Source organism: Orycteropus afer, unplaced genomic scaffold, assembly GCF_000298275.1.
Source record: "Orycteropus afer afer isolate SDZICR_OR568_19922 unplaced genomic scaffold, OryAfe1.0 scaffold00358, whole genome shotgun sequence".
NCBI classification, from domain to species: Eukaryota; Metazoa; Chordata; class Mammalia; order Tubulidentata; family Orycteropodidae; genus Orycteropus; species Orycteropus afer.
In genome coordinates this window covers 499,880-513,794 of record NW_006921945.1, presented here as the reverse complement: position 1 = coordinate 513,794, position 13,915 = coordinate 499,880, and the positions used below count along the sequence as shown (strand labels likewise).

The 13,915-nt window shown below is 48.1% G+C and overlaps 2 protein-coding genes across 2 annotated transcripts; both read left to right on the top strand.

The window, feature by feature from the left end:
- The first annotated feature begins 1,742 nt into the window (after positions 1–1,742).
- TAS2R3 (taste 2 receptor member 3) lies at positions 1,743–2,660 on the top strand. The gene has a single exon (XM_007952756.1). The coding sequence runs from the start codon at positions 1,743–1,745 to the stop codon at positions 2,658–2,660; it is 918 nt and encodes a 305-aa protein (XP_007950947.1).
- A 9,882-nt stretch (positions 2,661–12,542) lies between these two features.
- On the top strand, positions 12,543–13,439 carry TAS2R4 (taste 2 receptor member 4). The gene has a single exon (XM_007952755.1). The coding sequence runs from the start codon at positions 12,543–12,545 to the stop codon at positions 13,437–13,439; it is 897 nt and encodes a 298-aa protein (XP_007950946.1).
- The last annotated feature ends 476 nt before the right edge of the window (positions 13,440–13,915 follow it).

Genomic DNA, 13,915 nt, shown 5'->3' with positions numbered 1-13,915 from the left:
CAGTTTAGGAAACTCCATGAAGCAGTTCTACTCTGCCCTGTAAGGTCGCTGTGAGTTAAAATAAACTCAACATCACCTACAATAACAACAACTTCCTGCCTGCCTCCCCTCACGTCTGCTCTGGGACTCCACCTTCAAATAAAGCATTGCACCTAGGTTTTGCCTCAGGCTTTGTTCTCTAGGGGACCAAAGATAAGACAAAGAACTTGTCCTATTTTAGGAAAACTTAAACAAGACAACACAAGCACAGAAATTCCTGTCAAAGTTACTCAGTATCAAAGACAGAATCAGAAATATCTGGTCTGCTGTGTCCCTTGATGATGTTTTCTTTCTCCGTCCTTTAGTCAGTGGTCACATTTATTACTACTCACTGACTGTCACTGTCACTGACTCATGGCGACCCTGTGTACAACTTAAGGAAACATTGCCCAGTCCTGTGCCGTCTTCATGACTGGCATGTTTTGAGCACGTCTTTCTGGCCCCCATCTCCGGACTCATCGTCCAGCACTGGATCGGACAGTGTTCTGTTTTGAGCCATAGGGTTTTCACTGGCTGATTCCCAGAAGTGGGTTCCCAGGCTCGCCTTCCTAGTCTCTTAGTCTGGAAGCTCCAGTGAAATCTGTCCACTCTGGGTGTCCCTACTGGTGTTTGAAGTACAGGTGGTATAGCTTCCAACATCATAGCAACATACAAGCCACGACAGACAGGTCATGGCACAACTCACTAGTGGGTTGTAAAATAAATTTTCATAATATGAAAGAAGCATTTACAGAAATAGAATAGAAAAGAAAATACCAGAATGCCTCACATGTAGTAAGGGAAGGTATAGTTTTTGGAAACTTGTGTTCCTGGTATTATGTGTGTGTGTCTATACACACACAAACACACATACACACATATATGTAGATTGTGAAGTATATTTATGATGCTGTATTGGGATACAGAAAACCATGTAAAGAGTGCTACTATTAGTCCTGGTCAAAATTAGTCAGGCACTGCTTTAGACTGGCACACCTTGTCTGGTAGACACAGGTGGTACCTGTATGATCTGTCAGCCTGTTGACATTTATCAACATGGGTCACGTGCTCTCAAGAAGTTCCAGATAGCTTCTATGCGACATTGTTGTTATTTCTGAAAATACTTAGGTGGTTTAGAATCACTGATAATGTGGTTCAAACTAACTACCTTGGATCCTCTTGGATCCAAGAGGCAGCCCTTTTAATTTGGATCCGAGGCCAATGACACTCAGCGTTTCCTGCCTAAACCTCCTTCATGGTGATCCTGACAGTGGAATTCTAATAGTTCTTCTTTCCTGTGTGCCTCTGAGTTCTCCCCCCTGGAGGACAAGGCTTCTCACTCTTCTGAGTGACTGTGCCTCTTCCTGATCACACTCCCCTCTCTGGGTGTCTCAGAGTCCCACCCCCTTTGAAATCAAGCCCAAGCCCTCCATCTTTGTGATTCATCTCTCCCTTCTCTATGTGATACTAGACACTGATCAATTTGCATTTTAGCAAAGAGCTGTCAAGTTTGTGATTATAGATGGAACATGATGATCCATGCCATCTGTGAACAGGACAGACTCACCAGAGAGGACCCACTCCACTGTGCTCTATGACGGACCGAACTGGGCAGAGACAGGAGACAGGCACAGTGAGGCGACAGATTCAGAGAGCAGTTCCTCATAGGCAGGGAAAGTTGTACATCCACAGAAGAGCCAGGGACCAGGCCTGTCAGACTGGGCATGCTGGCACTCGCTGAGTGGGTGTTTCTGGTTCTGTCCATAGCTCAGTTCACTCTGGGGCTGCTGGTGAATGGCTTCATTGGGTTGGTCAATGGCAGAGACTGGCTCAAGAGTAAGAGAATGTCGTTGTCTGACTTCCTCATCACCAGCCTGGCCCTCTCCAAGATCGTTCTGTTGTTGCTCCTCCTGGCTCATGGTGTTTCAGTGGTGTTCTCTCTCAAGGACCACAGTGCGAGGATGTTCGTGCAGATGACTGATCTCTTCTGGACATTTACAAACCATCTGAACATCTGGCTTGCCACCTGCCTGGGTGTCTTCTACTGCCTGAAGGTTGCCAGTTTCTCCCACCCTGTTTTCCTCTGGCTCAAGTGGAGGGTGTCCAGGGTGGTCGTGTGGATGCTGCTGGTTTCGCTGCTTTTGTCCTGCAGCAGTACTGTGTCTCTGATCGGGGAGTTCAAGGCCTACTCTGACCTCAGTGGAATCGATGACACGGGAAACACAACAGAACACAAAAGGAAGAAATGCCACAGATACAAGATGATCCATGTCCTTGGGACTCTGTGGTACCTCCCTCCCTTGGTGGTGTCGCTGGCCTCCTACTTTCTGCTCATCCTCTCCCTGGGGAGGCACACGCGGCAGATGCGGCACATTGGGGTCAGCTCCAGAGACCCCAGCACTGAGGCCCACAAGAGGGCCACCAAACTCATTCTCTCCTTCCTCTTTCTCTTCCTACTCTACTTCCTTGCCTTTTTAATCGCATCGTCCAGTTATTTCCTTCCAGAAGCCAAGATGGCAGTGATGGCTGGAGAGGTCATCACAATGTTGTCTCTTGCAAGCCACTCGGTTGTGCTCATTCTGGGGAACCCCAAGCTAACGCAGGCATTTGTGGGGTTGCTCCGTGTGAGTCTGGGCATCTGACGCCTAGGTCCAGGGGGCCGTTCTCCTTGTAGGGGTGGCAGACGATCAGGAGGGAGCTCAGGAGTCCTTCACTAGGCTGCGGCCCAGGGCTCCCCCTGACCCTCCCTGGAGAGAGACACGGACTACTTGTCCTCTGTCCTGCCTGTGGGCTTGATCCAAGGTGAAAGTCACACTGTGATAGCTTCTCTCTCTCTGGCTCAGGAGACGAGGGGAAAGCAGAAAGAACATGTCCACTCTAAAGACACAGAGATGTATTTTAATAACCTTCAGCTGGACGCCAAGAGGCTGATGACGGAGTGTTCAGTCCAACAGTGGTGAGCTGGTACAAACAGAACAGTGAAGCAGACTTGAGGGGAAGGGCAAATCTTGGGAGCCCCCCAGCCGAGGGTGCCATCTGGCCGTGGGTGCGTTACTGTAATGACCTGCCTGGCGCTCTCCTCACCTGTGCAAGCAGGCTTACGCTATCTGCTGCACGGGGTTCAGAGATCCAGGAGACGAACTGTTGAGCACGGCCTGCCGCGCACAGTGCTCAGGGGGTGAAGGCTGTGATCATAACTAATGGTGTTCAGCGTCAACACACAGGCCTGTGCCGACAGATGGGTGGGGCTGTGCATGAGCCGTGTTGTCCAGGAATCACCCGTGTCTCCCTCACGGAAGGCAACATTTTACCACTGAGCCCCCGCTGCCCTTGTCGTTGGAAGGAATGAGTGACGAATACCTGAAAAGTGCTTTGGGTCCCACACGGAGTAAATCATGAACATTGCTGTTCATTTCACTGTGCAGTGAAGGGGCTCTCTTCTGGCTCAGTGTACAGCACGTTGCTTGGCTTTTGGTCACGTGTAACCAGCTTTGAATTTTGGGGTGGTTTGGGATTTACGGATTTGTTTCTACAATTCTGGGAGGGGTTTCTTGTGGCCTGCACAGTTTCCTTTTCAGCTGGTGCTTGTCTCCTGAGACTGTGAGGGAAAATCCCAACTCTAGCACAAGCTATCATTCTGTTTTGCAGAGCTATCTGCTGAAACGTAAAGAATGATCCAGAAGTCATTTATAATTTTTTAAAATGTAAGAATTCTTCCAATTGTGGTCCTTTCTTTTCCAGGGACTAGTTCTGCAGTGATACACCCTGCACTTCCTGGCAGCAACGGGGGTGGGGTTCCAATGAGAAAAGCTAGGCATCTCCACTGGTGTCTGCTTTTTCGACCCTGTGCCCACACTCTTGACCCTTGCCTTACCTTCTCTTTCTTTCTCTCTTTTTTAAAATTTGTTTTTTTTTATTATTTTTGGTTGTTGAGAATTTACACAGCAAAAACGTACATCAATTCAAGTTTCTACATGTACAAGTCAGGGCATTGCTGGCATTCTCTGAGTTGTGCAGACCTACTCACTCTCGTCTGAATTGTTCCTCCCCCACTAGCATAAACTCACTGCCCCCTAAGGTTCCTGTCTAATCTTTCGAGTCGCTGTTGCCAGTCTGATCCCACATAGATAGTTCTTAAAAGAGCACGCTGCTCAACAGCCTGGCCCCATCAACTCTTGCCACTACCTTTTCTTGTGATGGCTTTTCTGCTTAGCTCTGACCTTACGGCTCTCCGACCCTTCCCTGAATTCCTGTATGTCACTTTGGCCCTAATCAAAAACCAAACCAAATGCACTGCTGTGGAGTCAGATCCAACTCATAGCGACCCCTCCTTGGGTTTCCCAGGCGGTATTTCTACGGAAGTAGATCGCCCAACCTTCCTTCCAAGGTTTGAACAGCCAGCCTTCTGGTTAGCAGTCAAATGCCTTAGGCTCCCTCTTTGGGCCTAGGTGCTGGGTTTTCCTCTCTTTTAATTGAACATGACATTTTACCTGGCTGGTTTTTGCTGTTTATGCCTTCGGCAGACTTCTGTAGACAATCCTGCTTCCATTCCCACTGTGGCCATGTGGGGCCCGGGAGACTCAGGTGTGGGGAGTTAACACAGCTGATGTCACCATCACTGTTCATGTCGTCATGTCTTGCAATGTGGCTGGGAGGGTAGTATTTCCTGAGTGGCTTCTGTTCCCTCCCCTGGGAGGAAATGTGGTAGCAGACTCACAGGGGTGGCACCCCCAACTCCTCCCTACTCCCTCATTTAGGAAAATTTGGAGGTGACTTCTGGAAAATCTCAGGCTTTGTTATGCGACTTCATCTATATGTGGATGCTATTAATCAAGGAAGGCACTCTGGTGGTATAGCGGTTAAGGCATTTGCCTGCTGACCAAAAGGTCAGTGATTGAAACCCACCAGCTGCTCCACAGAAGAAAGATGGGGTGGTCTGCTACTGTAAAGATTTACAGTCTTGGTTACCCAGTGGGGGATCTCTATGAGTAGGAATAGACTCAATGGCCGTGAGTGAGTTTCAGGTTTTTTTTAGTATTAATCAAAGAAGGGATGGGAAAGGCATGGTCTGGGTCACAGGTGAGTTCCTGTGGAAAGCAGCCTCCCCTGTAGTACAGGCAGGCACAGTGATGGAAAGTCAGCCACCTTGGAGAGGATGTTGTTATTGTTGTGGTTAGGTGTTGTCGAGTCGTCTCTTACTCATAGCGACCTTACGTAAAACAGAATGAAACATTGCCTGGCCCTGTGCCAGCCTCACTATCCCTACTATACCTGAGCCTGTCGCTGCAGTCATCATGTCTATCCATCTCATTGAGGGCCACCCCTCTTTTGTTGACCTTCCACTTTACCAAGCATGACAACTTTTTCCAGAGAATGGCCCTTCTGATCACATGACCAAAGTAGGTGAGACGAAATCTGGCCATTCTCGCTTCCAAGGAGCATTCCAGCTACACTTCTTCCAGGATAGATTTGATAGCCCTATTAGCAGTCCATAGTAGTTTCAGCATTCTTTGCCAAACCACAACTCAAAAGCATCAACTCTTCTTTGATCTTCCTTACTCATTGTCCAGCTCTTACATGCATACGAGGCGATTGAAAATATCATAGCTTGGGTTAGGCACATCCTAGTCTTCAAGGAGATATCTTTGCTCTTCAGCACTTGAAAGAGCTCTTTTGCAGCAGATTTGCCCAATGCATACATCTTTTGATGTCTTGACTGCTGCTTTCATTGGTGTAGATTGTAGAACCAAGTGATACGAAGTCTTTGACAATTTCATTCTTTTCTCCATCTGTCATGATGCTGCTTATTGGTCCAGTGGTGAGGGTTTTTTATTTTTTTATGTTGAGGTGTAATCCATACTGTAGACTGTAGTCTTTAATTTTCATCAGTAAGTTCTCTAAATCATCCTCACTTTCAGCAAGCAAAGTTGTATCATCTGTTTATCGCAGGTTGTTAATAAGCCTTCCTCCAATCCTGATGCCACACTCTTCTTCATATAGTCCAGCTTCTTGGTTTATTTGCTCAGCGTACAAGTTGAGTAAGTAGATGAAAGGATACAACCCTGACACACTCCCTTCCTGATTGGAGAGGATGTGGCCTCCTAAATTCACCTGTGGTTTTCTCATCTGAATCTCAGGTGTAGGACAGACGTACCTAGTGCCCCAGGCCCAGTTTTATGAATCTCTGGAAGGGGCCATTTTGTTTGTTTTGCTTTCAATTAATTAGCTTTGGTTGCTAAGCCCTAACTCAAGTCTTAAGACTCTTAGATCCAATTGTCTTATTCAGAAGGCACCAAGCACAGCTTCCCCACTCTGACTAGGCTGGGTCAAAGTGTGGTGATGAGAATTGTCCTTGTATTTGGAGTCCCCTTGCAGGCTAGGAGGCTCCCAGGGTCTGCATCTTCTCCACACACATCTGTTCTCGGGCGTGTTGCTGGGGCTTTCACACACCAAGTCAGCTACAACTTAGGACGGTAGCTCACGAGCCTCTCTGGCTTTCCATCATGGGCCCCGATGTTCTCTGTCTTATGAGACTACTCAGTCTTAATATGGTCTGGCCTCCTGGGCCATTCCTAGATCCTGACACATGAACCTTACTTTGGGCCTGGGATGATTATCAACAGACCAACAAAAACACTTTGAAAACAATGCAAAAACACATTGAAATGTTTCTCAAATAATTTCAGTGCCTGCCAGTGCTCTCCACTTTGTATAATGTCCCTGTGGTTCTTCAGTCTTGAAGTTCTGTTTGTGATTTTCTCTCTGTGGGACAGGTGGAGTACTAAAGTATTTGTTTACATTTTGCAAGAGGTTCTGTTGTAAGAAAACAAAAGTGACTTTATGAACTCCAAGAACTACTGAGGACAAGTGAATATTATTTCTGGCGTGTCTACACTTGGATGGACTAAAAAAATGTACAGAGTAGTGGCTAAGAGTGTTAGTTCTGGAACCAAACACACTTGGGTTCCAGCCCTGACCCATCACTTACTAGCTGCATGGTCTCTGGCAAGTTCCTCAGCCTCCTTGGCCTTCCTTTTATTTTCACCATGCAGTGGGAGTAATGATTGTACTCACTTTGTGAAGTTGGTGTAGGGATTACATAAGACATGGTATGTAAACGCTTAGCACAGTCAATGCACAGCAGATATTCTAAAACTCAGATCTGACTCAGAGCGACCCCTCCTTGGGTTTCTGAGGCAGTGTCGCTATGGAAGTAGATTGCCTGCCTAATCTTCCTTCCAAGGAGTGGCTGGTGAGCTTGAACCGCCAGCCTTCTGGTTAGCAGTCAAATGCCTTTGGCACTACGCCACCAGATTATCAGCTGTCATTTTAACCGGTCAAGAGTTCATCCTGAAGTATCTATCTGGGGGCATACGTCCCTTGTGGATCTGTGAGGCTTCTGCTGGTACCTGAGGACCTGATGCAGGGGAAGTCTGCTCCTTCCAGCCCCAGGGGCTGGTGGGAAGGAGCAGGAGGAGAGAAAAGTGGGGGTCCTGACTTTCCCCTTTTTAGGACTGATTGAAGACTCCCTGTTTGCAGCCAGTGGGAGCTGAGCTGACCATTAGCCCAGGGAGGCAATAATGAGGAAGCGCACCAGGCCTGGCTACAGCCTTGAATGGCGGCAGGACAGGCAGCAACCAACTGTCCCCTGGAAGCCCCAGGACAAGGGAACTTCTCTGCTTCCCCAAGGTGGAGGATTTTGCCCCTTCCTCAGCACTGGGACCCAGTTGAAGAGGGGAGCATGGCATGGGTGGAGGCCACAGATTGGTGTTGAAAGAGGCTCTCTGCATTATCCCATTGGATGAACACCTCCCCCAGCCAGCAGCTGGGGCCTCGGGAGAAAAACCACATTCATTGCAGACAAAACAAAGAATGTTTTTTTTTTTTTTTTTTCTTTTTTCTGGGCACACTGAGTTTATCCTGATTCCAGTTTATCCAGTTGTACCGCCCACACTTACGTAATGCTCAGGAGCCCCAAGCACAGTTCTAGACACAATTCCTATTCTCAGAAGCATGCCTTCCTCTACTGGGCAATCCAGATGCAAGAACAAGTGCTGCACCTCTGCATCACCAAAACACAGGCATCAAATAGGGCGAAGGGGTCGTCCCATCGCAAGGGGGTGCTGTCCCAGGCCGTCTGCATCTCCAGTCCCCCTTTGTGGTGGCCATGCACTTATGCTGCTCACATCTGTGGTGGGAACATAGTGACAGGCTCCCACGCCTGAGACACCCCCTGTGAGCCCACACTTCCAGGGCTACTCGTGGGCAATGTTGGAGCTCTGTGGGCTACTGAAGCAGTCCATCCCGCTGGGATATAGGACTGTGTCATTGGCTTGGTTGGACCTTTCTTGGGATCTTCCTGTTCAGTCCTTCTTCCTTCCAGGGTCGACTCCAGGGACATGCCCATGGAAAGAGTTCCCACGCTGAGGGAAACCCCATAATAGTTATGGACCACTCAGAGCTCCTTCCAGACCAGATGTAATTGACTGCCTGGGTGTCATGTCTTCTTACCCTTATCAAGTTGCCAAGGAGAACAGAGCTAGAAAGTTTGATTAAAGTCAGATTATCACACACAGGGAGGAAGGTTTTGTTAAACCTTTCCCCCATTATCAGAAATAACTGCTCACTGATTAGGCTGCCTGACTGGGTTGCATCTTATTATACTATCTTCTGCTGCTGAGAGTCCAACAACATGGTCTGTCTCACTGATGAGTCTGTTACAGTCCAGTGCTGGGTGTCCCCAGTGATCTAGCTTCAAGGCCTGATTACATTCAGGAGGAGAGGTGAGAATCTGGACCAACACACAGCTGGTTCCTATGAGGTGGTGGTCAGACATTCCTCCACTCTCCAACTTCTTCGCCATTTCTCACACCAGCCATACCCCACAATGACACTCTCTACTTCTCTGCTGGGTTCAGTAATTCATTGTGATGGCCACTGAGAACTCAAAGTTATGTGTTTTATTAGAGAGTAACAGGCTAAACCCCAGGATCAGGATGAACTTGGAAGGAACAGGATATAACTCATGAGACAGGCTCAACCTCATCAATCAGGCCAACTTCCAGCCAGGTCAGATCTCAGCTCCTTCTCAGCCATGCCAGCCAATGGCATTTCTCTTGGCTGTGCCCCACAGGCCAGGCCTCCTCTTGGCCTCTGCACTGCTTGGGCAAGTGTTACAGCTCTTTAGCTCTGCCAGCAAGTCTCCTGTCCAAAGGTGCTCAACTCTGTCTCTCCATGGGCTGGAAAGCCCACTGTGCTGTCTGTACTGGTCTTCTGGTTCCCGCTGCTCGTACTGCTGTCACTGGGCTTAGCCACGCCACTACCATTTCTCACCATCTCACGTTGCCTTTAGTGTTATCACTCTCTCTTCTGGGTCTAGGAAGTTCTTAGTGCAAGGGACCCTGGGTCCAAAGGAGGTGCTCCACTCCAGGTTTTTCTTGATGGTAGTGAGGTCCCCCTCAACCTCTGTGGGATTGGCCCTTATATTCAGTTTCAAAGCATGGTCCTCCCAGCTGGACCACAAATCCCGTAAGGTCATTTAATCCTTACTGTTTTTTTTTTTTTTTAATTGTGATTTGGGTGAAAATTTACAGAGCAAATTCCCTTTCCATACAGCAGTTCACATACACTTTGTCTCATGACATTGACCACAATTTACCGCAATGCAATAGCTCCCCTCCCACTTCCTCCCTATAGTTACCTCTTCTCTGTGTCCATCCCTTCATGCACTCCTGCCCCCTGAGCTGTCTCCCTGTGCATAAGCAGCCCTTCTTTCTCCCATGATTGTTCTTTCCAAGGAGTGTATCTGCCTCAGGGAAATGTTCAACTCATATACCTATCTATTGTTGGCTGGAAGCCACAGGTGTGGGTTCAATTACAGACCTGAAGGGCAGCTAGGGGCCATAGTCTCCGTAGTCCCACCAGGCTCTATCGGACCAGCAAACCTGGTCCCCCCCCCCCCCCCGTTTTTTTTTATCTCCAGATGATTTTGAGTTTTGTTCCACATTGTTCTCCCTGTCCATCCAGGGTCTCCTTCATAGATCCCCTTCCAAGTGCACCATCTAGTTCTTCTGGTCTCCTAGTCATATAGGCTGAAGATCGGATGGTGTACCAGTCTCTGGGACTAATTTTTTTGGTTTTCTTCATTCTTCTTTGCTCTGGATGAGGACAGACCCATTGTTGCATCTAGATGGCAGCTTGCAAGCTTTTAAGACCTCAGTCGCTACTCGCCAAAGTAAGAGGTGGAACAATGTTTTGTGTAGTATGTTATGCCAATTGAGCTTGATGTCTTCTGCAACTATGGTCCTGAGCCCACAGGTTCAACTACTCGGTCCCTCTGGGTAGCTGTCTGTGACCAAGCAGTGACTACAACCTTGCCCCTTGTCAGCTCTACTGTACACCTGGGAATTCAGATCATACACATAAACTTATAGGACCATTGTCTGCCAACCCTATACATGTTTTTGGGTACACTCCCTGCTTCATAGAGATCTTACTGGGTGGTTTTACACACGCTAATTTCATAGTAAGCTGACCAGCCACTTCTAGGTGCATAAACAGAGCAATCACAGGCCCATCCATTTATGTTTGGCAGAATCATAAACCCAAGGCCAGAAAGGCCATATATAAAGAGAAACCCATTGCAATGCACCACCCCCCTGACCATTTATTTATAAAAGAAACCCCACTGTCACAGAGTCAATTCTGACTCATAGCAACCCCATTGGGTTTCCAAGGCTGTACATCTTTCTGGAAGCAGACTGCCTCATCTTTGTTCCACAGAGCAGCTGCTGGTTTGAACCACCAACTTTTGGTTAGCAGCCAAATGCCTTAATCACTGCATCACCAGAGCTCTTTATTATATCTTACTCTGTCCTATTAATCCTATTTAAATATGACATCCTCAGTATTTCTACTTAGCTACTTTAATGCGGTGTGTCCTGTGTTACAGATAAAGGGAGTGGAATCAGTGCTGTAATGCAAGCATCCTCACAATCATGGCTTTGTTGGCTCAATCTAGGATTGCCTGTCTAATGGGTCTGGGGCTGCCTCTGCCAGTGTCCACGAGTTTTGTGTAAAAAGCTTCTATAGGCATCTGGACTGCAGCCCAGGAAATTCCAGGCTCACCTTCCTGCCGTCTGCCTTTGTAAAGGGAGGGGCCATTTAGTCTCCTCTTCTGGGCCTGGCTACGTTCCTACATTGGCTCTTCCTTCTTGTCTATTCCTACTTAGATTTGGTAACAGGACTTAGGAAGCTTTACCGTGTTACTAGTTTCGTAACTTATAGGAGTGTCCAAGATTGCACCTTGGTTTTATTCAATTGCTAGAACAGGTATGGAATGTCATACTCCTGAGTCACCGATGGCCGCCGGTGATGCTGCTACCAGACATCTTGTGCCCTGTGCTCTGGGCCTTTACAAGGAAGTCAGGCAATGACATGTCTGCCTGTTTGGCTTTACAACCAAAGCGTTTTTGTGCATCTGGTACCAGAGTACTTTGATGAACTGTTCAGTGGCCAGGGGGAGTTCTGGTAGTGTAGTGCCTAAGGCACTTGACTGCTAACCAGAAGGCTGGAGGTTCAAACCCACCAGCCACTCCTCGGAAGGAAGATGGGGCAATCTACTTCCGTAGTGATACTGCCTCGGAAACCCAAGGAGAGGTCACTATGAGTTGGGTCCGACTGGACGGCACATACAACAACAACAACAACAACACGGAAATAGCCACATATGTTCTACCCATAGACTCAGACCTATGACAGAAACACCTGGCATGGCTGACATTTCTTTTCCTAGCATTTTAAACAGAACTTAGCCAGTGATTTTGGCACCCTGAGTGTGGTGACTCTCCTCACCTGCTTGTCCCTTGAGTCGACCCTGGAAGGAAGAAGGAGTAGGCAGAGTGACGGGGTCATCCAAAGGGGGGGAGCTTCATTGGGAATGGCTCTGTGGAGCAAGTATGAGGATCTTGAACTCCGTCTACTAGATGGTTATAAACCACCGTAATGCTCAAGGATGAGGGAGTCTCCCTGGCCAAGCCAGAATGACAGATGGGAAAGGTGGCTGCAGTGCCAACGTCAGGAGAGAGAGCAGTTGGGCTCCAGAAGGCTCTAGTTATGTGGGTACCTGGTTGGTAGGAGTGAGCCATGGAATTCCCACCATAGTCTGGGGTTACCATGGAGTTGGGTACAGAGATGGGGCTGGAGCTGTCTGATGTGGACTTGAAGGCCTTGGAGCTTGCCAGTGCTCTTCCCTGAGCCCTCCTGCTCTTGGAGGTTCACTCTGGCTTGCTTTAATTGGGCATTTCTAAGGAAAACAGGACCGGAACGGAGATACAGTAATGTGATCCTTGGGAGATTTGCATTCCAGCAAAAGCAGCTGGCTCCAGGCCCACTAAGGCTCACTTGCCATGCTGAGGAAAATAAAAAAATGAGCCTCCACCCGCCTGGCACGTCCTGCTTTCCACGTACCAGTGTGTCTCCTGCCCCTGCCATCAGCCCCACAGCAGGATCTTCAGTGGGAGAAGATGCGTCCCATCTTCTTTCTCTCCGCTGTTGTTGCCTCGGCTGTTCTGAGTTTTGTGGGATTCTTTGTGAGTCTGTTCATTACGGTCGTCAGTTACAAGGCTTGGGTCACAAGGCACAGCCTCTCCTCTTCTGATAGGATCCTGCTCAGCTTGGCCATCTCCCGACTTCTTATGCTGGGACTATTTCTACTGTACATGATCTTCTTCATCCTGAATGTTGAGAGGTCAATCTTTGTGTCCACTTTTTTCCTGCTGTCTTGGATGTTTCTGGACTCTAGCAGTCTCTGGTTCGTGACCTTGCTCAACACCTTGTATTGTGTGAAGATTGCTAACTTCCAACATTCATTGTTTCTCCTGCTGAAGCGCCAGTTGTCCCCGAAGATCCCCAGGCTGCTTCTGGCCTGTGTGCTGACCCCTGGCCTCACCACGCTCCTGTACTTTGTGCTCAGTCAGACATCGCCCTTCCCTAAGCTTGGGACTGGGAATAATGGCACAGTATGTGACATCAATGAAGATATCTTGTCTTTGATGACTTCTTTGCTCCTGAACTCGTTTCCCCAGTTCATCCTTAATGTGACTTCTGCTTCCTTGTTAATACATTCCTTGAAGAGACATGTCTGTAAGATGCAGAGGAATGCTTCTGGCTTCTGGAACCCCCAGACGGAAGCTCACGTGGGGGCCATGAAGCTGATGATTTACTTCCTCATCCTCTACATCCCATCTTCGGTTGCTACCCTGGTCCTGTACCTCCCTTCTTCTCTAGGGATGGGCTTGGCAACCAGAGCTATTTGTAGGATTTTGTCCACCCTCTACCCCGCAGGACATTCTGTCCTCCTGATTCTTGCACATCCCAGACTGAAAGCAAAAGCAAAGCAGATTCTTTGTTTCAACAAATAGTGGGGTTTCAGTAGGAAACAATAGCTGGTGTTCCTCATGGTGACCCTGAGTTTCTTTGTCAACTTTTCCAGTGGCCTGAGTCATGCTTGTTTATAATTGGTGACCCAGTATCCCAGGCCTTTTGGTGCTCATGTTTCAGTTTATCTTGCCTTTTTCCCCCTTGTATTTTAGAATTAGGTACTCTCTCTAAGGAACCTGTAGATGGCGTTACTCAACGTGTATGCTGCATAGATATTAATCTCTGAATAATGGAAATGTCCACTTTGTCCCTTGGCAACACCTGGAGCTCACATCATTGGTTAACTCTGGTGGTTTCACTGAGGGGTCTTGTGTGAGTGTCAACAATGATTCAGTGTCACTGAGAGCCACTTGTTAGCTGACATCATTGGTTAACTCTGGTGGTTTCACTGAAGGGTCTTGTGTGGGTGTCAACAATGAGTAAGTGGTCACTGGGAGCCACTTGTTAGTGCATATCA

Excerpts from the sequence above, each read along its gene's own strand:
- TAS2R3 (XM_007952756.1), top strand. The coding sequence starts at position 1,743 with ATGCTGGCACTCGCTGAGTGGGTGTTTCTGGTTCTGTCCATAGCTCAG.
- TAS2R4 (XM_007952755.1), top strand. The coding sequence starts at position 12,543 with ATGCGTCCCATCTTCTTTCTCTCCGCTGTTGTTGCCTCGGCTGTTCTG.